General features: G+C 38.2%; 1 protein-coding gene across 1 annotated transcript in view; it reads left to right on the top strand.

The window, feature by feature from the left end:
- The window catches only part of reln (reelin), a 376800-nt gene that overhangs the window by 65146 nt on the left and 290530 nt on the right, over positions 1-21124 (top strand). Inside the window, 1 exon segment of the mRNA XM_055173428.2 lies at positions 6174-6309. Within this exon segment, the coding sequence (XP_055029403.2) occupies positions 6174-6309 (136 nt within the window).

Raw genomic sequence — 21124 nt, 5'->3', positions numbered from 1 at the left:
TGGACATACAGATATGATTTATACATCATTTAAAACGTTAAAGTGTCTAGTTTTTTCTGTCCACTCCCAATAAAAACAGAATGTTGTGCTTTTCGCAAAATTAAGAAAATAAACATGATGCGCGTTTTGTTCTCTCTCCCCCAAGTGAATTCCTTTCTCAAACGCGTCAGAAAAATAAACTGTAACTTAACGAATACTTGTCATAGAAACAAAAGATAAATGTCTACATAATGCTTGGAATGTCAGCTTTTAAATTATGTAAGTGAGATCGAAAACATATATTGTCATTCAGTGTAAACTGTATGAGAAGTAGGAGAAGTACTACACTTTTACCACAATAAAACCATGGTTAATTTTTGTAAGGGTCATTATCACAAGTAAACTATTGGTCAGATTTCTAGATAGTATAGCACTTCCTTCCCAGGACGAATGGAGGCATCTCTCTTTAACAGGTCAGGACTCCTCAAGAAGTGCTTTCAATTGTCTATAAACCTTATGTTCTGCTGTGGGCACCACTTTGACATCCAGCCATGAAGTAACACTAATCTACTATATGTCTCATCACCCAGGTAGGCGGACAAAAAGAAGTGACTTCAATCAGGGACGGACTGGGGCTAAAAAACAGCCCTGGACTTTCTCCCAAATAGGCCCATCATCCGGCCATTCACCCCTAGCCGTGCACAACAGGCATAAGGATGTCCTGATACTATGACACAATACTGTCAGACTATCAGACAAGGTTATTTAATATTTTGTCAATGTCATATTACACTTTGATGTATAATAAGTCTGTGAAATAATGAAAATGGCTAGGCCCTATATTAATTTTGTCTGTAAAGCTTTCACAAACAACCACCAGGTCTTTGCCAATTCCACAATAATAAACACATATATGAAATACAAGGAAAAACTGCACTTTGATGGAAGACAGACAGAAAGTGCAAGCTAGGATTTTTTTGGTTAAACTGGTCAATTATTTAGCCCCCTTTTTTGTATATTAGCACGTTTAGAGTGGTGGCAATGCATGCCTGATATTTTCCTGTTTAATTCATTACCTTAGTCTTCATAGTAGCAGAAAATGTGAGCTCACTACAACCTCTCATATACAATAAAGTCAATGAAAGAAATTAAAGCCAATGCAATACGATGAATGTCCACCCACAGACTTTGGTGTGTGTGTGTGTGTGTGTGTGTGTGTGTGTGAGTGAGTGTGATTTTGGCTAGATGACAGTTGCAGGTTACAGTTTGACAAGAGTTTACACTTTGACAAAAGCACAATGTTTTGTTTTATTGCGACTATATACAAATGAATGATGAATGATGTCCCATATGAACAAAATGACGAAGTATGTATTGTTTTTACCTTTCCACTGTTCAATCGCGCGCACACGCCTCTCTCTCACACACATGCACGCGCGCGCGCACACACACTCACATCACTTCTCTCTCTAACAGTAGTTGCGCATTACTTTAATTTTTAGCCGAGTTTTATTTATTTCTATATCATGTATATTATATATTATAATGTCACGTGTCCTGCTACTACTGGCACTTACAGGACCTCTTACTGATGTGAAGTTAACTCTGTCTGCCCCTCATCATGACCAGGCTGTAGATGCTCATGCTCGCGAATCCAGGCTCGCGAATTCCAAGGATCCGTGGACCAATCACGGCTAGTAGCTAGTAGGCCGACTCTTCTTCCTTGTTCCTTGTTTTTTTTTTACACGTAGCATCAAATAAGTGATCGTATTAGTGCCCCTGCTGTTGGCTGTTCATATTGTGTTATTAAACTTTTTTTGCCGACGGCCGGGCGACGGCACACCGTTGAACAGCCGTTCTGGACTTTTCCAGAACACACAGATTACTAATTCGTCCCTGACTTCAATCTGAAGCTTGTTATACATAAACATGCACATCAATTCCATTGCCTTATTTAGCATTGATAATGCAGATAGATTAGATTTATCAGACTGACTCATTTGGTCATGATCAAAGCGAAAGCTTTTCATGTAAACATAGCCAAACTTATGTGGGATTTTATACTTCAAACACATGTGCAAACACACATCACCCCAGGTGGCCAAAATTGTTTTCTGGCCAGTAATTCTCTTGTCATTGTCTCGGTCCTTCCCCTCTGCCATGGGCACCCTACATCTCAGAATTGGGCTCACAGCTTCTTCTTGGCAACACAAAGAGCATTTCTGTCATTGGCGTGACAATGGGAGTATACAGTGATTGGCATATTATAAAATAGACCAATGAAAATGCCGCAAAGTGTTGCCAAGTAATCGAAATGTTTTTGGACCTGCAGTTTCTTGACCCTGGTTCCAAGTTGACCACAGATCAGTTTCTCAGGGAACAAAGCAGCTTTTGGCCAATGACAGCCTGACTTATAACAGACACATTATTTGTTATATCACATGAAGAAACACAAGTCTTTTGCTCCTAAAGTTTCTCCCTTATTGCATGATACGGCTAAATCCAATGCAACCTAAAGATTCACATACTGCATGTTTTATTAATAAATATTCATACCCTGCTGTTTCATTATGGCCTGTTAAGATGGATGATGAAATGTTAGGGAGAGAGAGAAAGAGAGAGAGAGATGGTGGCCACGTGGGTGGTGGAGGATGTTTCAGGATAGACAAAATAGCCCTCAAAAAAAAAAAAAGCTTTTTGAAACGTTGATAGATGACCAGACAGGTTCCTGTCTACAAACATGCTGTTACACTTTTTGTTAAAACATTTTCAGATAAACTACGTACTTTATATTGAATGTGTATATGAATCTATTCATTATTATGAAAAACGGTTTCATCAAGTTATTATAATGTGTTCATCTATCCATTGTTTAGTGAAATCGTATAATTACAGCAAATCTCATAGCTGCAATTACAGTAAAACTTTAATTGTACTAAAATATGTGTGTTGAGCTGAAATTATAAATCTGCATTTTAATAAGTGAGTGTCATGTGCGGCAGTCTGTGCCACCCTGTGCCCATCTGCTCTGCGCCAAATCATCTTTTCTCTCATTTTGAGCCATTTGGACTAGAAATTTCATAAGAAGCAATAGAATAATGAACAAGTTAAAATATTTTACCATTTTAAAAATTTTGTTTGTGAGTATGCGTGTTTGTTTGTTTGTGTGTGTTTCTTTCAGCTGATGTGCGGGTGGGCTGTAGGAGTTTACTGTCATTAATCATGGAGGCTGCTCTCCAGTGTAATATCTGCATATGAAAGAATGGACATACATTGTTAATGGTTTCACTATGACTGGTGGCATTATTTCAATGCTATGAGAGGTTTACTCTGAACATCAGAAATGATAACGGTGTGAGGACATGACCTGATCTGTTCTGCAAAGTTTAATCAAAGTTTTGTTTATGTGATGAAACCTTGATGTAAAGTCATTTGTTTACAAGGTGGAATTGCTTTAATGTTGATGTAACTTCATGAAAGTTGTACTCTCAAAAGTACAGTGAACTTAATTCAATTAATGAAGACTTTTCTATGCAGTTAAATTAAGTATATAAAGAATAAGTGTGATTTATAAAGCCTCCTAAGTGTTAAGACTAGGTCCCAGCTCCTAAATTATTTAAGAGAGCTAGAGGTCTTCTAACCTAGTTAAGAGTAACAAGAGGGCAGCAGAGAGGCAGAGATCAGGCACTTTACAACAAAGAATGTGTTAGAATTATTTTCATTCAAATGTATTTCTATAGCACTTTTGACAAATTTCTCAGTGTGTTTTTGCAAAGCAGAAAATTTACAGTAAATATATGTTAGTGATAGACAGTAGATAGGAATAAATATAACATTATTAAAATGGATAAGATGTAATTAGCGAAACATGCTTGAACAGTACCAAGATTTTATCAACAATTTATATGCATCAAGACAGCCTACTTAAATGGTATATATACAATTAGTAAAAATATAATAATTATAATAAAATATAATATGCACTGTAAAAAGTTAAAGTTGGATCACCATAAAAAAATGGTAATGCCTAAAGATTTGATATTTTAAATGACTGTTTAAGTGTTAAAATGTTTACATTTTAAGTGTTACCAATTAAAGTAAGTTTTTTAAGTAGAGCCAATTTTACATTTTATGGTGGGTAAATAAAATACCATAAAATGTAAATAAAATGTAAAATAGCATTATTAACAAAAAAAGTGAAGTATCTACAAGATTGCAGTCACACCGTTACATGAAAAGTGATATTCCTTCAAAACCATTTCACTTGTACTCAAAATCAAACTAAGCTCTTAAATCATTCACAAATAGGCTAAGTCTATAATATTAAACACTTGAAAGCATCCATTAGACAATACGTAAAAAAATTGGAAAACACAACATCCAGGACATCTGCTTACAGAAAAATGCATGTTTATTGTATATAACAACACATTTGACAAATCTGTCTGTATTACTGTAATCACAAGTTTAGTTCAGTGAATACATTACTAAAAGTACTGCCAGTAATAGTAAGTTTTCAATATTACTATAAGCAGCACTTGTATTTTGTAAAAAGTCAGCAAATTTTGCCAATTGCATCGTTTCTGGTGTCTTGTTCTTCCTCATATTCTTTATCTGCCTCTCAGATTGTTTCCAACCACACAATTGGTAAAAAATACCAATAGAAAAAAGTGTGTAAAATTTTGAGTTGTTGTGTTTTCTTGATGACAACTGTGTTGTAGTTTTGTTCAACTTTTTCCTGCCTGTGTTTAGCATTTATAAAACAAGTGCATTGCAGTGTAAAATTGTTTTTACACTGCAATTGTAAAAGTGTTTTATTGAGAAGTTTGTGTTAGAGTTTTAAAGAAGAGTGCATAATTTGATAAATGGGTTTAGGCCACTATGAATTTGGTTCAGAGATTGGGGTTCAGTGATTTAGCAATTCAGAAAAACTTTTATTTTAAAGTTTCCAGCCGTTACATGTTGGCAATGAATCTTGGGAAAGCCTAGGCTGTGAAGGATCCAATCGCTATACCCTTCACAGAGAAAGAAAGAAAACAACTCATGTGAAAACAACTTGTAACTTCTATTTGTTCATGTAGACAGCATAAGCCTGGTAATACCATCCTCTGCCAATTTGCTATGCTTCATAGACAGAGTCTGGCTGGGCATAATTGATAAGCGTTTACGTTTTTGTGGGGGGACTTGTCTGAAGTAATCGAAATCATTGGTGTAAACGAAAGCCAATCACTTAACATTTGGTTATGATGTGCATTATGCGCCGACTCAGCCACATCAAATTTCCGCTGTAAACACACGTATGATGCGAAAACAAATCCATCCAGTGAAATACCAGGAGTGAACATGGCTGTAATCGACTTTTGCAGATTACGTGAAGTAAAGGCCAGAGCTAGTTGAACCCTATCCTTATGGTGACTTTCCACTCACGTCTAATTGGAGGAACCCCCTTCACTCCTTTCAAACTCTTCCACCAGACAGCCCTAACCATAAAGAACATTAAATTTTCCTTCCTTATTTTCTGGTTTCCGTGATCCACAATTAACTGCGAACAATGAAATTCCCCTCCATGATTTCTCGATCATTGTGCACGCCAAGCTGTGCTGCACACAGTTTCTCACTGACGGTCGGTAATAGTTGATAAATTAAACTTTTCCCAAAACCTGTTGGGAGTAGGGCAACAACATCATCTCCATTCAAAATGTTTAACAAACACTTCGGGCTTGAGTTGGCAAATGCTGGTTCTCCACAACTGAGCGAATAGCGCTTAGCGTCTACGTCACAGTTCTCAGTCCGTCCTCTGTTCGTTGATTGGGCTGTCTGTTTTGAAGCCAGAGGAAAACGTTTAGAATTGGAGATATCTCAAACTTAGTACAGAAGGGTAATGAAATTTAGCGGAAGTACAAAGTCTGGCTTAGTCAGGCTAACTCCGGTTTCACAACGCAAGCGTGAGCAGTTTGAGCCATTTAAAATGAAATGTAAAATGAAATGAAATATTTATAAACACACTGTTGCCAGAAGACTGCGCTGTCATTCACTCTCTGCTCAGCACTAAATGAATCCTCATCAGGAAGCAAAGAGGACCAAGAGTAAGTGGAAGAAGGGTGAAAAGTGAATGTTAGAGGAAGAGTAGTGAGAGAGTCTTAATAAAGCAAAAGACATTTTCCCTGTACTTATATCCTGTCTCTCCAACTCAGGTGTAATGTCAGACAGGCAGTTTGGAACTCAGTTTGTGTGCAGTGTTGTGGCATCACACGTCAGTCACCTGCCGTCCACCAGCCTGAGCTTCATCTGGATCGCCCCTCCACCCGGCACAGGCTGTGTCAACTTTATGTGAGTATGCATACAATGACACTACATCTCTATGCTCTGTTCCAGGCTGTTGTATGCTCACTGAAGTTCTGTGAGGAGATATTCTATGGAACAACACATTTTGACAAACACATTTTAATCATGGTACACAGCTAAGTACACTTATATTATCTTTAGAAGTCCCAAAGAAGATTTTTTAGTATAAAAAAGTACAAAACTAGTATGTGGAAAATAAAGCACTTTAAGTGTACTTTTTTTCACCTGGGCATACTGTACACATACAGTATTGCATAACTTGCCCTGAGTGTGTATGTCAAGCTCTCTGTGTGTGAGAGAGATGTAGTAGGTAACACATTTCACCTTATGAATGGTGTTTTGCGCTTGTGCATGGCTGGTTCTAGAGATTTGGAGGCCCTAGTCAAAATTTATGTTGGAGGCCCCTCGAAAAAGTGTCAAAGTGTTTTTCCTACCCTGTAAGAAATCATTTAAGCACTGCAGTTATCAAACCTGTTTTTATCCCATTACTTTTTTTATTAAGTTAACAAATTGATTAAACATATTTAAAAATGTAATTAGAAATTATGCAAAACCATGTGTTTTAACTATTTTAAGGCAGGAAATAACCCACTGTTTTGGGGATAACAGGATAACAGTTTTGCAAAAACCCTAACCCTAAAAAAACTACAGATGACCACCTCATAAACATTATTTCAGAAAATTAACATCGGTGTGTTTATTGTTTTGAATTTTAGCTGGGTATAAAACGGATTTCCCTTCTTACTGAACCAATATACAGTTATTATAGACTATTCATATAATGTATTGCAATACCTTATATGTACTTTAAATATGTATCCAAGTCAACTGCTACTGGAAGTAAAACAGACAAACTACTAAGCAGTATAATTAAATGGTTGGATCATTCTTTATAAATATGCATCATATTTTCATGATTTGAAAAGTAAAATAATGTTTAGAGGACTTACAAGCAGGGCTTGACATTAACACACGCCAACCCGCCAAATGCGGGTAGATATGCGAGATGATAAACAATGCGCAATGCGACACTGGGAAACTACAACTCCCATGAGCACTCTGCACCCAGCGCAACACACAGAGACTGTTTGTTGAGACGCGTACGCGATGGATTTGCGAATGCACAAGAGGACGCAGTTTGAGCACATACACACTTCGGGAAAGATAAAACAATTGCATGGAAGTGATTGAAGAGATATAAATTGCGTGCACATTCAAGAGCGGAGAGAAATTCAGCGCATACCTGAATGCACACGAAACCAAAGGAAACCCCCCAGCTGAGAGGTTCGTGCATCATTTTAATGTAGGCTACTTTGGGCAACAATAATGCCCTCTTGACATTTGTCATTAAAAGTCTTAAATTACTTTTAACAGAAACCATGATCAAGCTTATAAAATACAATCTGCATACACAAGTTGACAGTAAAATTCATGTACATTTCTTGACAGTATTTACTGCTGTTGTTAATAAATATTTAAAGTGGTTGTCGATGGGTTTTGTGTTTATCTATTCAGTTAATCTTCTAAATCCCTGCACCACTTTTAATATATTCATTAGCAGTTAATCTGTTGATGCCTTACTAGCATGTTTTTCATGCACCTAAATATAGGTATGATATGATGATATACCTGTATATACCAGCTAATAAATGTTGTCCTACTTTGGGTAGTCAGACTGCATTTGAAATTCAATCTGCATCTAATTTAGCTAAACCAAATAAATTTGCACGAATTGAAGTCATTTTAGGATGCCAAGTCAAGTTTAATCATATAAAATGTATTTTACCAACAAAATTGTGGCCAGTAAAAATGCTGAGTGGCTAGTAACTTTGGAAAACAACTAGCCACTTTGGCTGGTAAGCAAAAAAGTTAATGTCAAGCCCTGCTTACAAAATATACATTGAGTTTACTTTAGGTACTTTAATTACTCCAGGTTTGTTTGTTGTTTGACTTTAAATACAAACTGTAACTTGACTATTTTGATTGACAGAGGTGGGTAGAGTACTTCTGCTGATACCCCTTACTGCTAATTGGCTACAAGTGTGTTTTGGTAGTCGGCCCGACTCCCTTTTCCAAAGCCTTTTTTCAGATATTGTGCACTCCGCCTTTAAATATGCTTTTTTCTACAAATATACAAAATTTTGACCAAAAAAATTATTGCATTTTTGTGAAGGAATTTTGTTAGAGATCAGATTCAGAACAATTAAAATTAAGTGTAAAATTAATAAATAATCTTTTGCTTCAGTTTTTTATAAATTGGGTAAGAGCATCATCTAGTGGATAATCGTGGTATTACAGATTACCATAAAAACTCATCAGAAACACGTTTTTCAGTCAAATGTTTTTTTCTTAATTGATAAGATAATTCGTGAGTTGTGGGGAATAAGTTAAACAAGCTAACAGTAAACAAAAAAGTATGTTTAGAGTGTCTGTTTGCTGTATGTTTTTATATGAAAATGTTATTTTCATTGCCATTACTGAACATAAACATAGAAGCTTGATCAATTTTATAAGGAACTTAACTGTTTTGCAAATAATATATAATAAATGTTTCTTTAAAAACATACTTTATTCTTTTATTTTTTTAGGTATATTCTTTAGAAAGGATTTAAATAAAATACAATCCTGTTTTTTTGTATAATAATAATTGTTTTCTACACTTTAGTGAGGTCTCCGGATTTGTGTACAAATGCAAGGCGTCACGTTATTCTGTTCAATTTGTTTAGTTTTGTGGGATATAGAAATGTGCAGATGTGAACATGTGTTGTTTGTAAGGTTTACAGGATTTGTCACTTTTTGCACAAGAGCGCATATGACAAAAACACTCAGACAGTTTGTGAAATAGTATTACAATAAGGTAAAAGTTACAAACAGGCATCACTGTGACACTTACCGCCAGTGTTGGGGGTAACGAGTTACAAAGTAACGGATTACAGTAACTACATTACTTTTTTGGGTAACGAAGTAAAGTAACGCATTACACTAATAATATTGGTAACTACACTACTTTACTAGACTATAGGAACGCGCTTTCCTGCGTTACCCAAGCAGTGTTTGCCTGGGTGTAAAGTTCTGTCTATTTAAGTGGTGCGTGCATGCGTGTGCCTGTACGTGTGCCGTTGCCATAGAGATTGATTTGACGTAGCTGCTGGTGCAAAGGGGAGCGGGAAATGAAGACGGAGGGTTTCAGCCACTGGGGCGATATTCACATAACTTTCAGCGTATTGCTCGAAAGGACAAAAATATTCGTGTGAAATGCACACTATGCCCACACGACAAGTGTCTTTCAACTGCTGACAACGCGATGAGCAACCTGTCTGAGCATTTGTAAGCCCAGCATGGCAATACAACACTTGTGGCGAAAGATCCTGCTTAACTTACCGGTCAGGGATCGAGAGGTCCGAACCCGAAGACGGAATTATGAACCTCAATCGAGTCAGAGCCAGAGCATAATTCTTTTAAAGAAATTATTTGAACGTAACCCGAACAGCAATGTCGCGTGCGCTCAATTTATAGAAAAAAGCCAGGAGTCAGGACCGCTGTTTTCTTCATAATCTTACTTCCAAATCTAATCCTATAAACTTTTCGGTGTTTGATGTATCACTGTTACCGTCCTGCCAGGCTGTCTTAAATAGAGAAATAAGTTAATTCCTTGATTTGCGTTGTTGATTCATTTATAAATAATTCCCCCAAGGGTTTAGTTTATGCGCAAAAAGCATTAAAATGAATAGAACGTGATGATTACGTCTTTCTTTGGTGAAAAAATAATAAAATAAATAAGCCTATATGAAATGTGTTTCCCTTAAATAATTAGCAAATTAACAAAACGAATTCAAAAGTAGCCTATATGAGTGTATTTATTGTGTGACGCGCTCCCAAACCGATGCAGCAAAAAACACTTTTTACCTATTTAAAAAAGCACAATGTTTTGTTATTATTGCGAGTGTAACTTTACATAAATAAATTTACACATTACAGTTTTGAATGTTGTTTTACTTTTATTTGTATGACCATAATTTAAGGTAATTTAAGGTAATGCAAAATGCAAACTCCTCACGCGTTTCATGCCATCACCCGCGTGGGTTTACACAGGGCAGCGAGAAAGAGACATTAAACTTTAAACATTTAACATTCTACTTGAGTTTTTTTAGACATCCCTTTGGAATCACTACAATCATATCATTAATTTATAATGTAATTATATATATAAGCGCAGCGCTTATGAGTGTTCAAACACTGCTGACCGCTCAGCTGTCAATCAGCCGACCCTCACAAAGTTTTACATTAAATGATAATATATTTGAACAGTCATGGTCCTGTGCTTATTTCTGTCAATGTTCTGCATGAAGATCTTTAAAGGTTTCTACTTACATCACGATTTGCGGTGCGGCCGGTCGCAGTCTTTATGTAAAACGGGTATGAAATAAATTGATGCTGATGTCGGATAACGGGTCAACTGTTATTTTAATCGCGCGGATGCGGGTTATCAAACAGGACTGTGCATGACTCGTAAAAGAACAATGGAATGACAACATGAAAATTATAAAATAGCCTACATGTTTATATTCTGTATGAAACCACCATGGGCGCTAAACTTGCGGTGTTAAAGGGACAGTTCACCCAAAAATAAATTATAAATTTTGTTACAAACCTGTATAAATATCTTTGTTCTGATAAACACGAAGCAACATATTTTGAGAAATGTTAATAACCAAACCAAGCATGAGCCCCATTCACTTCTATAGTAGGAAAAAATAATACTATGGAAGTGAATGGGGCTCATGAATGGTTTGGTTACAAACATTCCTCAAAATATTTTCATTCATGTTCACCAGAACAAAGACATTTATACAGGTTTGTAACAACATGAGAGTTACAAACCTGATTTACAAATAAATTATACAGAATTTTAATTTTTGGGCGAACTATAAATCCGATGGGGTCAAAAATTAGGGTGCACCTAGTCTCAGCCTCAGACGTCACGCCCACCAACTGTTGGCTGAACGTCTGATGTTTTTCGTACACTTTTCTGGAAACCCTGTGAGAATGTTAAAGTCGTCTTTGATTGGTTGGAAAAAACGGATTTCCAGGAGACGCGAGTGTCGCGATTAGTTTCAGTCCCTGGAAAACAAAGCTCTGACGTTCCATTGAGGAAGAGAATCAGTCATGTTCACGTGGATAATAATGAGCAGTTATCATGATCAGCTAAACATTGGATTCTCAAAAATATGCATAGTTCGCGGCATCGACTCTCTAAAAGACGTCCAAGAGTTTTCTTTAAGGCAGTTAGTGGAGTTTAAAAGTTTGGTTCTCCTGAATTGCTTGTATGTGTTAAAAAGTGGAGAGATGTGCTTCAAACAGATGTTTAACGGTAGTATCTCATTGGTGTGGCTGTTGATGAAGTGCAAAATATTGTTCTATGGTGAGTAATGTTGTTTATTTAGATACTATTTGGTTGCGGCTGGTTATTTCAATAACTGACTTGTTGCCAGCCGGCTCGTTATTGTGGGGAGTCCGAAACGTGACGCTAGATGAAACAAACTGTGATTGGTTGTTTGACATGTCGGTCAAACAGCTCGTGGGCGGGCTTTGTCCAGAAAAAGCAGCGAAAAACACCAGACCTTCAGTATTGAAGGTCTGGCTACGCGAGACTAGGGTGCACCTAACTTTTGTGCTGGTGCACCTAAGAAAAAATGTTAGGCGCACAGGTGCAACCAGTGCAAAAAGTTAGTCTAGAGCCCTGGCCGGTCATTTAAAGTAGTCACTCATCCTCAGCCGACCCCGCCTAAACCATGTCCATGTATCTATATGGTAAATTAAGAAAAAGGAAAGTAAAGTAGTGATGTTACTTTTCAAATGCAGTAACTAGTAAAGTAATCTCATTACAATTTTAAGAAGTAACTAGTAACTAGTAACTAATTACATTTTTTGAGTAACTACCCCAACACTGCTTACCGCTACAAGTTTTTGTCAGGTTGGAGCTTGAAATCCTATATGCTGAGATGTCCATTTGTTTTGGTGCACACAGCATGCATCGCATTATGAAACTGTTTTCACTCCAAGATGTCTAAAATAATAGAGCGAACTTGGGGCCACGGGTGATCTGACTCCGATAGCTCGCCTTCTTCTGCTTCACCACCTCTTGCAACGCAGTCTCTCCAACGTCTTGCAAAACTTTCAAACAAGCCATATAAACTTTTTTTAAATATATATATATATATATATATATATATATATATATATATATATATATATATATATATATATATATACATTATTTATTACCATTTGACAGTAGCAGAGTACCGCCACCGAATGTAGCGAAGTAAAAGTAAATTTTTTTCACTAAAAATTTACTTGAGTAAGAGTAAAACTGCAAAGTTTTGATTCATCATATAGGCTAGCCTTCTTCGACTTTATGCTGCACTACAAGAACCGACAGGCAGATGACATCAAAGGTACTGCAAAAGCATTTCGAGAAATCATACAGAGGAGTCTGCTTATTAATCGTTCACGTTGTACTTTGTAGTCATCTGTCTGTGGTTCTCGTGGTGCATAAAGTCAAACTCACTTTAAAACTTTGTCTATTGCTGTCAGTAGTGATGGCAGTGGTGGACTAGCACACATGGATTTAGCAGTTATGGAGGCCCCTCTCCAAGTCTGTGGCCCTAGGCATTTGCCTACTCTGCCTATAGGTAATGCCAACCCTGGCATTGTGTTTGTTGCACATTTGATGAAAGGACAATAAAATTAAATAAAAATCTCTACTCCTTTCATTAATTTCAGGCAGCCTTTAAGTACTTAAGTACTTTCCCTAGTTTCAGGTAAGCTTTTGGTTGCAAAGCAGTTGGAGAGTTTGTGACTGAATAAAAATAATTGGCTATATTCCCATTTTCTTTGATCAAAGTCCAGTGATTACGTCTAGTAATCGTAAAATCAAAATGCCTATAAAGGGTATCTACCGTATCCATCGGATCTTGCTCTTTCAACTTCCACTGTGTGAAATAGAACGTGCTTGCAACGAGATCACGTAATTTAACCAAAAACAAAAAATTATCTGTCAAGGAATGACAGAGATGGTAATTCAATTGCAGGTGAAAATACTTTATTATAGAAACAAATATATACAGTGAGGAAAATAAGTGTTTGAACACCCTGCTATTTTGCAAGTTCTCCCACTTAGAAATCATGGATGGGTCTGAAATTGTCATCGTATGTGCATGTCCACTGTGAGAGACAAAAAATCCAGAAATCACAATATATTATTTTTTAAATATTTATTTGTATGATACAGCTGCAAATAAGTATTTGAATGCCTGTCTATCAGCTAGAATTCTGACCCTTAAAAACCTGTTAGGCTATGTTTACACGTGGACGGCTATTTTCATAAACGGACATTTCAACCTCTCCGGTTTCAAAAATAATATCGTGCACACATGTCAGTTTTCAAAAAAGTGTTTATTTACACGTACCCGTGCATATTTGCCGTCAAGAGACGCTCAAGCCCACGTAAGCCAATCACCGGCAGCGCTGGTGGTGATGTGAACTGGTTCTTCATGTTGGAGGGAGGAGTTGTTGCAGTAGGTGATTGATGACGTCAACGTACCGCGAGAGCGAGTTGAGGAATCACACGTAGGGGTCTAATTTCGAATCGCTCTCGCGGTGCTTTGGCATCGTCCGTCCGTCGGTTCTTTCAGCGCCGCATGAAGTCAAACACGCGTAAAATTGCTGACCTCCGAGCACTCGTCTCTGCTCCTCAACATAATGGAGCAGCTGTATTTGCAAATACAAACACACGAAACGAGTTTGCACGAACATAAATGTGATCTTGGAAGCATTCAGAGTAGCAGTCACATGTAAACATGGGTCGCACTTTTGACGTAGGTGCGAGCTCTGGCGCATACTCTGTGATGTTGCCTGCTTAAACGTCCGTTTGTCTCACTTTGCATGCAACCGTGCAACCGAAGATTTTCAAGATCTCCACTCTGGCTGGAGTTTTTGGAAACAATCGGTTTCAGAGGCGAGTTCTCCGTTTGCGTGTAAACGAGGGGCACAAACGAAGGTAAATCTCTCAGTTTTTAAAAATAGCCATGTACGTGTAAACAGAGCCTTAGTCTGCCTTTAAAATGTCCACCTCCACTCCATTTATTATCATAAATTAGATGCACCTGATTGAGGCCGTTAGCTGCATTAACCCCCTGGGGTCCAAAAACGCGGGGCCGCGTTTTGACGCATTTTTTCCTGTTTCCTGTGACATCCACTTAAAATACTCCGTCATTCATAATCATACACATACATGTAATACATCATTCGAAACTGTGAAGTCTCTACTTTAATGTGAGTGCCTTCATAATAACAACAAAACTGTGTGCTTTTGGCAAATAAAGAAAATAAACAGGGAGTGCATTTCGACATCTCTGTCTCCTTGACCATTTTCCTCAAACACGTTTCAAACATGAACTGATAACTCCGCCAATACTTGTCACACGAACATGATACATATGTCTAAAGAAAGCCTGAAATGTCTACTTTTACATGATGTAATTAAAATCTGAAGAACTCATTGTCTGTTTGTGTAATCGACATGTAAGTAAAGAGAGGTACAGTTTTTCTGGCTCGACCTCATTAGCGCTAATGTGATCCCACCTTCCCTTGTGCGCGCCATTCATATGGAAATTACCTGATGCGGGCTATGCAAACAAGATCAACGCCCACAAACAATGCTTTAAGACACCTGTTTACCCCATACAATCAGTAAGAAACCAACTACTAACATGGCCAAGACCAAAGAGCTGTCCAAAGACACTAGAGACAAAATTGTACACCTCCACAAGGCTGGAAAGGGCTATGTGGAAATTGCTAAGCAGCTTGGTGAAAAAAAGGTCCATTGTTGGAGCAATCATTAGAAAATGGAAGAAGCTAAACATGACTGTCAATCTCCCTCAGGTCTCAATGATCCTAAGAAAGGTGAGAAATCAGCCCAGAACTACATGGGAGGAGCTGGTCAATGACCTGAAAAGAGCTGGGACCACCGTTTCCAAGGTTACTGTTGGTTATCAGAGGTGGAAAGAGTACTAAAACATTGTACTCAAGTAAAAGTAAAGTTACTTTAATAATATTTTACTTAAGTAAAAGTAAAGTTGCTTGTCTAAAAATCTACTCAAGTAAAAGTAAAAAGTAAGTCATTAATTTAACTTTTTACAGCGGGGAGAGGTGGAGGATTCTAGTATAGTTCAAAAACGACAAGGGAAATAAATCTCAAACTAGTTGTTTTTAATTGTAGGAACATCTTTACAATTAAAGTGCAATAAAAAAAGTTAATAAAATAAAAAGCTTTTTTAAACTAAGAAACATTTATGGAATTGTTTAATGATTTTTACATGTGAGTTATGCACTTTTGAAGGTGGTCAGCAGCTAGTAAATACAATCACTATAGTAAGGTTGTAATTGATGTATTGATGGTAACATGCAATATTTTAATAAACTATATATAGTTTAAATAAGCATATAATGAGATGAGTGCCATGGCTATATACTTTTTACACGTTTATTGTCTTCTAGCTTCCCTGACCCTGCTGTCAGACCTTTATTCTTCTCTCTCTCTCTCTATCTCTCTCTACACAAAAAACTACTTAATTACAGTAACGTGAGTAAATGTAATTCGTTACTTTCCACCTCTGTTGGTTATACACTAAGACGTCATGGTTTGAAATCATGCATGGCCCGGAAGGTTCCCCTGCTTAACCCTCTGGGGTCCGACCATTTTGGGACATTCTTAGAGGTTCTGACATGCTCTTACATTCGGTCTTTTTTCAGTTGCTTTAAAACATAATAATGGCAAGTGTCTCATACCACTGCGTTCAGCACAAACTGGGCTAAAATATTATATGAGCTACATGTATGTACATTTTTGTATTTTTGAGAGAAAAATGTTTATGCGTGGTTTTTAAAAAAGCTAAATTTTTAAGTCACTGATATAAGTCCACAAAACCCATACTAAACATGTTTTAACAAGACTTTCCTAAACATAATCTAGTAGTCTAGAGTTTTTTCTTTAAAATGATGTGACAATCACCATGCCTACTTATTCACATAAAACAATGTATTGATTTAGAAATTGTAAGACACTTTTTGTTTAGACGGGCCGTATGCGAGAAGGATTGATTGACAGCAAGCAAACAAATGCTTGCATAATGAGCTGCATAATGAGGCAGGAATGTGAGAATGAACTACAGTAAAGAATGTGAGGACAAATGTATGTTTGTTTGAGGTTTATTAAGTTAACAATATAATCAAAATAGAAATGATGGTCAGTAGGACATTTTAAGTTTATTTGGAAACAAACCATATTAAAAAACTTTGTATAAACTAAGAAACTGATACACAACAGAGCTGTAAACTTCATGTGGCTCATGTTACCATATAACTTTATGTCCAAAAAGGGTTTTTCCACTTCATAGTTTTGTACTGATGAGAGAGATGCAGACCTCTAAGAGAGTTATAAACAGCTGTTAGCATAAATTGTCCACAGAAATACCCTTACTTATATAACTGATGGGTAAATGTCACTGATACTAAGTTACATTATACTATCTTGTACATAAACTTAATCTCAGATAAACATCTGCAGCAATTAATATAAAAGCTGTTTTCAGATGATTGTTTTCAGATGCCCATCCCCTTATCGTCTAGCTTCTGTTTTAAACGTGTTTCTGTAAGCGCATATGAACTTTAAAAACACATCGCATGTGCGCGAGCTCGCGTCTCCGTGTAACGCAGCGCTCATAAAAACGGTGTCGCGTGTAAAGCGCAATGTATGGAATTACCTTGCATGTAAACAATATGGAATCATTTTACAGCAAATCCCGCAGTGCAGCATTTACTCAAAGTTGCCATGACAGATACGAAAGTGAATAACTGTGCCTTAACACTGTACAACATGTAACAGATATCCGCCATTATGGGAGGTCTCGCGTACTCATTTGTAAATAAGCATGTAAACATGGAATCATATTACAGCACACACTTAAAAGATACAGCAGTTCAGGCTTACTGAAAGTTTCCATGAAGGATATAAGTGAATAACTGTGTTTAACACCGTTACAGCATGCAACAGTGAAATCCGCCATTACGTGAGATTGCGTCCGTTTGTAAACAATGCGAAAGTTTTTCAATCCGAAGCGTGCAGTCTGCTAAGGTTGCTTAACGTTACTGTATGTAGGCTGAACTGCACAAGCCATGAGCATAGCCTATTAAGTTACATGATAGCAAATATAAATGGTATAAATTAACTGTTAACGTTACTTACTTCTAATCCAGCCCCAGTGCGTTCTCCATTGTTATTCTTAGGTAACGTTAAAGATAAATGCTTCTCTTCCTCAATGTCCAGACATAAATGAAGATATTCCTCACGTGTGTGTAAAGTTTATATCCCAAACATGCGGTAAAGTCTTTAAATCTGATCAAACTTTACGCTTTGCTTGTTATGGTTGAACAGCTCGTGTCTTCATTACCATGTCAACAGCGTGTGGGCGTGGCCGAATTAAAGATAATGAAGTCAGACAGGAAAAACTGTACTCTCTTTACTTCAATGCAGATTACATAAACAGGCAATATTTGTTTTCGATTATATTTAGCTTGTTTAAAAGTAGACATTTCAGGCTTTCTTTGGATGTGTGTATCATGCTTGTGTGACGAGTATTCGCGGAGTTTCAATTGATTTTTGTAACGTGTTTTGAGAGACAGCTGGCGGAGACAGAAATGTCTGGATGCACACCCTGTTTATTTTCTTTATTTGACAAAAACACAAATATCTGTTGTTATTGTGAATGAACACATATTAAAGAAGACCCTTTACCGTTTCAAATGATGTCAAACACGTAAGTGTATGATTATTAATGATGGAGTATTTTAAGTTGATTCTGCCATGATAAGGAAAAAACACGTCAAAACTCGGCCCCGCGTTTTTGGACCCCAAGGGGTTAAACCATCACAGGTCTAGGCCCATCTTAAGTTTGCCAATGACCATTTGGATGATCCAGAGGAGTCATGGGAGAAAGTCATGTGATCAGATGAAACCAAAATATAACTTTTTGGTCATAATTCCACTAAACGTGTTTGGAGGAAGAAGAATGATGAGTACCATCTCAAGAACACCATCTCTACTGTGAAGCATGGGGGTGGTAGCATCATGCTTTGGGGGTGTTTTTCTGCACATGGGACAGGGAGACTGCACTGTATTAAGGAGAGGATGACTGGGGCCATGTATTGCAAGATTTTGGGAAACAACCTCCTTCCCTCAGTATTGAAGATGGGTCAAGGCTGGGTCTTCCAACATGACAATGACCCGAAGCACACAGCCAGGATAACCAAGGAGTGGGTCTGTAAGAAGCATATCAAGGTTCTGGCGTGGCCTAGCCAGTCTCCAGACCTAAACCCAATAGAGAATCTTTGGAGGGAAACTGTGTTTCTCAGCGACAAGCCAGAAACATGACTGATCTAGAGAAGATCTGTGTGGAGGAGTGGGCCAAAATCCCTCCTGCAGTGTGTGCAAACCTGGTAAAAAAAATACAGGAAATGTGTGACCTCTGTAATTGCAAAAAAGGCTACTGTACCAAATATTAACAATGACTTTCTCAGGTGTTCAAATATTTATTTGCAGCTCTATCATACAACTAAATAGTTATGTTAAATCTTACATTGTGATTTCTGGAATTTTTTTTGATTATATCTCTCACAGTGGACATGCACCTACGATGACTATATATATATATATAGAGAGAGAGAGAAAGAGAGAGAGAGAGAGAGAGAGAAAGAGAGAGAGAGAGAATATATAGTGCAGCAACGAAGGCCAATGAGCCCGTCTGAAGTGTGGTGATGAAGGTCTTTGAGCTTCAGCTGAAGTATGGCAATGCATGCCACAGAGCTTGGCAGATGTTTGGCAGAGTCCAGTGGAAAGCTCGCTCGGCAATAGATACCTAACAGAGAGAGTGGCAGTGAGCAGGAGCCTGGCAGTGAACAGCAGAGACAAGGTAAATGATGCAAAACAACAAACACTAAAATAACTACACGAAACTTGAAAAAATGTACAATACTAGGAATGACTAGAACTAAATCATGGCAAAAACAATGACAAACTAGCAAGGAGAAAGGGGCATGACAACTTAAATAGCAAACGAGATGAGCATAAAACAAGGATCATGTGAGAAGCGTAAATAAGATGATGAGGCAGTCCATCACTGGGCAGTCCCAGGGAGGCTCACCTCATCGCCGGCAAAGGTTCCGGATCAACCCAGGGTCCAAGATGTCTCGGGCCAGTACCTAACTTCTCTCCTCCATGCCATAACCCTCCCAGTCCACTAAATATTGAAAACCTTTGCCCCGATGATGTACATTTAAAAAACTCCTGACCGAATAAACAGGAGCATCGTCCACTAGCTGTGGGGTGGGGGGATCAGGGGTGGGGGTAGAGGGAACTGGATTAATACGGGCAAAAAACACATGTTTAAACCTGGACACATGAAAAACAGGGTGAACTAGACCAAGTGTTGGGGGTAACTTGAGCTTGACCGGCACCGGACTGATGACTTTGTTGATGCTGTATGGCCCAAGGAACTGAGGAGCCAACTTGCGGGAGGGCTCTTGAAGAGGCAGATCCTTGGAGGATAGCCATACCTTCTGCCCACAGATATAGCGGGGTGAGGGTTGACAGTGGCAGTCAGCCGCAGCCTTGGTTCATCTGGAAGTCAATAATAAGGCTGATCTAGCTCTCCTCCAAGTACGCTTGTGTCACGGAGTAACTTCTAGGGCAAAACCAAAAGTATGAGGAAAAGTTCCGCCCGGACTGAATTGTGTGAACACCAGTCACTTCCGGGTAACCCCGGGCAACCAAATCAAGCGTAATGCATAGCAGGTGTGTACGATGACGTGGCGATCACCGACTGGGCGGCTCACACGCTGGAAGGAGTATAAAGGAAGTGTGGAAGATACCGGAAGTGTTAGGTTTTTTGGAAAGAAACACTGCGGGTGAGACTGTGTGTGCTGTTTACAGAGGTGAGGCAAACAGGCAGAGGCATTGGAGAGGATTCGCTAAACGGATGAAGCGCGTGGAGACTAACAACCAAAGCAGGTTTGAAGAAAGCAAAGTTTAAAGAGTTGTGTACTTACCAGTGTGTGTATGCTGTATTGAAGGCTGGGTAGAGAGACGATCCCAGGGCGGAAACACCACAGCATTTTTGGGCGTTTGGAGAGCAGTCCGAGGAGAAAAGAGTGATAAGGAGGAGGGAAGACAAACATTACGGAAGTTGTGAGTACAGCAGTTTGGTTACTTTCGTTGATATACCAGAAAACGGAGAATAATACCTGTGTTGGAGTGTTATCCATTGTTTAGTGGCCCCACCGTGGAGAGCAAAGCGGGTGGGTGAGCCGGAGGATTAAAGGGCAACGCATACTACAGTGTGGGTATTAGAAACATCAGTACCACTGCCCGTGTCAGCGATCCCCTCAGAGCTAAGATACAGTGACGATACAACCCGTTATCTGCAATCAGCTAAAAGCTATACTTACCTCGTAAGCCCTGTAAGCCCAGAACAGCACGATCCAGCGACGATAAAGAGTATCACCTGACATGAGCTTAAAGCTATACTTGCCCCGTAAGCCCTGTAAGTCCAGAACAGAACAATCCAGCGAGATAAAGAGTATCACCTGAAACAAGCTAAAAGCTATACTTACCTTGTAAGCCCAGAACAACACGATCCAGCGACGATAAAGAGTATCACCTGACACAAGCTAAAAGCTATAC

Source organism: Misgurnus anguillicaudatus, chromosome 15 (assembly GCF_027580225.2).
Source record: "Misgurnus anguillicaudatus chromosome 15, ASM2758022v2, whole genome shotgun sequence".
In the NCBI taxonomy this organism is placed as follows: Eukaryota; Metazoa; Chordata; class Actinopteri; order Cypriniformes; family Cobitidae; genus Misgurnus; species Misgurnus anguillicaudatus.
Note: the sequence above shows the minus strand (reverse complement) of the source record. Positions and strands in the feature narration are given on the sequence as shown.